The sequence below is a fragment of the Vicia villosa genome, linkage group LG5 (genome assembly GCF_029867415.1).
Source record: "Vicia villosa cultivar HV-30 ecotype Madison, WI linkage group LG5, Vvil1.0, whole genome shotgun sequence".
NCBI lineage: Eukaryota > Viridiplantae > Streptophyta > Magnoliopsida > Fabales > Fabaceae > Vicia > Vicia villosa.
The window spans coordinates 76,927,066-76,929,319 of NC_081184.1; the positions used below are offsets into that span (position 1 = coordinate 76,927,066).

The following is a 2,254-nucleotide window of genomic DNA, read 5'->3' on the forward strand; positions in this document are numbered from 1 at the left end:
CATCTTCGACTACAGCATGCACACTTCGACACCAGCATGTGAACAACCTTCGACTTCATGCTTAACTCTGTCGAACTGTCGAACCAAGAAGCTACCCTTCGGCTATACTAGAGTTCGATCCAATATCTCACAATTAAATTATGGGAATTAATTAAAATAAAATCAGAGCGTTACAGGTTGCTTTCTATTCATATTAAAATGTGACAATCACTCTTATTTTAAATTAGTATGGTCGTAGACACCATTTCGTTTTGTTAGTATAGTCAAAATTAGATATTGCTTAATCAATTTTCTAACTATCGACTCCCACATGATTTTGTTTGTGTGAAGTTAATCAAATGGATGATGCATTAGCTAGGTTTAAATGTACTTAATAAGTTTTTTTTTGTTTTTTATGTTCTCCAAGATTTACATGCTTTGTCTTGTTAGCCAACAAAAGTGCTTTGTGTTTGTTCAAGTTTTTAGTTTCTTGTGTTGTTTTTTTGGGGTAGCCCCTCATCTATTAAAATTAATAAACTAAAAAATAATACTAATATGAAGATAAAAGGTTCAAATTGTTCCCATTATAACTTTTATTTATGGGTACATAAGTAAAGCTTGTATGACATCATACATCCATATGAATATATCAACAAGCATTAACCATATTACATATATAATTCTCTTAAGGTGTTTCCAAAGTTATAGTCAATCGAATAACCGATTGATTATTTGAGCCATCAAAAGATATAGTTTCAAACACAATGAATCCTCTTGCAAATCGAAATCTCCCTGTTCCGCCCACAACACTGAGCTCTCTTAAATTCTCATGTTGACGACTGGTACCTTGAATTTCTAAAGTGCTTCCACTGTATTGAGCATTGTTAAACACAATTGACAAAACTATGTTTACATTTGCACCATCTTGAGAAGTTACTGTAATTACACCTTGAGCGCTTCCAATTTGAGTTGAAGTTGGACTAGGACTTAACCTAACTGGATCATCAACTACAAATATTGTTCCAAATGTATTGTAAGACCAAACTTTATCCTTGATACCGATAACTGGCGAAACAGTTGCCTTAGGTCCTTTTCCGACATCTTGCATGTAGAACACTAAGGTTGATCGATTTGGTTGACTGTTAGCGAGGTTGATGGTTATCAAAAGTAACATTGAGAAGAATATGATTTTGATAGGGTTTGAAAATGTTGGTGCCATTTTTTTTTTCAAATGTTGAAGAGATTTGTTTATGAACTTGATTTGTGAAACAAGATGGTATTTATAGAAGTGATCGAACGAAGAAATTATACTTAAAAAAGACTTGTTTATTTTTATAATGTTAAAAAATATGTTTATTCCTTTAAAGAATAGTAAAATAAATTTCATTTAAATTATTGAGAGCCATTTAAATGTGAGAATATTTAAAAACGAAATAAAATATTAATCTAGAAGGGGTGTTATTTTTAAGTGTTGCTCATACGAAAAATTACTAAAGAAATAAATATAACAAAAAAGTTATCAACAAAAATTTGTAAAAATTATCAAATTCTCAAATTTAATTAAATAATGCATCTTATCCAATCATGATCGTATCATTTTATGTTATTTTATTATTTTTGAATAACTTTTTAAATTAATTTTGACTAGTAAGTATTATCTGTACTGATACCATTACATTTTTTATGGTTGATTGTATGCCTAAGAAATCTTTAAAAAAATATATTTGTTGTTGACCTGGAATATTTAAAAGGCAACAAAAAAAGCATGAACAAATATAATTTATATTACTTGTATGCACACATGAAATGTGTTTCATTTAATGATTCAAGACCTCAGTAACACGTGATTTATACACTCACATAAAATGTGTTTCATTCATCATATAAACAAGATTATCATTAATTGTATGAAAAACATGTGTTATAGAACATTATGAATCTTCCATTATTTTTTATATAAAAAAATAAAGTATTAATTTTTGAAAAAACTCTATTCGTTTATTTTGAACAGCATAATAACATATTTTTAAAAGTATCTACAAAATTTAGAGAATTTTTTATTGATCCATATGGTGTGACCTCTAGCGAAATTCCGAAATTGTCCCTGTTTCGAAGATGTATTTCCGAAATTTTTTTTTTTAATTTTTTCAAACTTCGGAAGTGCACTTCCGAAAATACCAAATGGGGGTGTTTTCGGAGATGCACTTCCGAAAACACCTTTTTCACATTTTAGGAGGTTTTCGAAAATGCACTTCCGAAATATGCAGAAAATGTT

General features: G+C 29.1%; 1 protein-coding gene across 1 annotated transcript; it reads right to left on the reverse strand.

Annotated features, from left to right (window-relative positions):
• Positions 1 to 575: 575 nt before the first annotated feature.
• LOC131606769 (pterocarpan synthase 1-like) lies at positions 576 to 1,275 on the reverse strand. The gene has a single exon (XM_058878905.1). The coding sequence runs from the start codon at positions 1,196 to 1,198 to the stop codon at positions 665 to 667; it is 534 nt and encodes a 177-aa protein (XP_058734888.1). The 5' UTR covers positions 1,199 to 1,275; the 3' UTR covers positions 576 to 664.
• Positions 1,276 to 2,254: the final 979 nt, after the last annotated feature.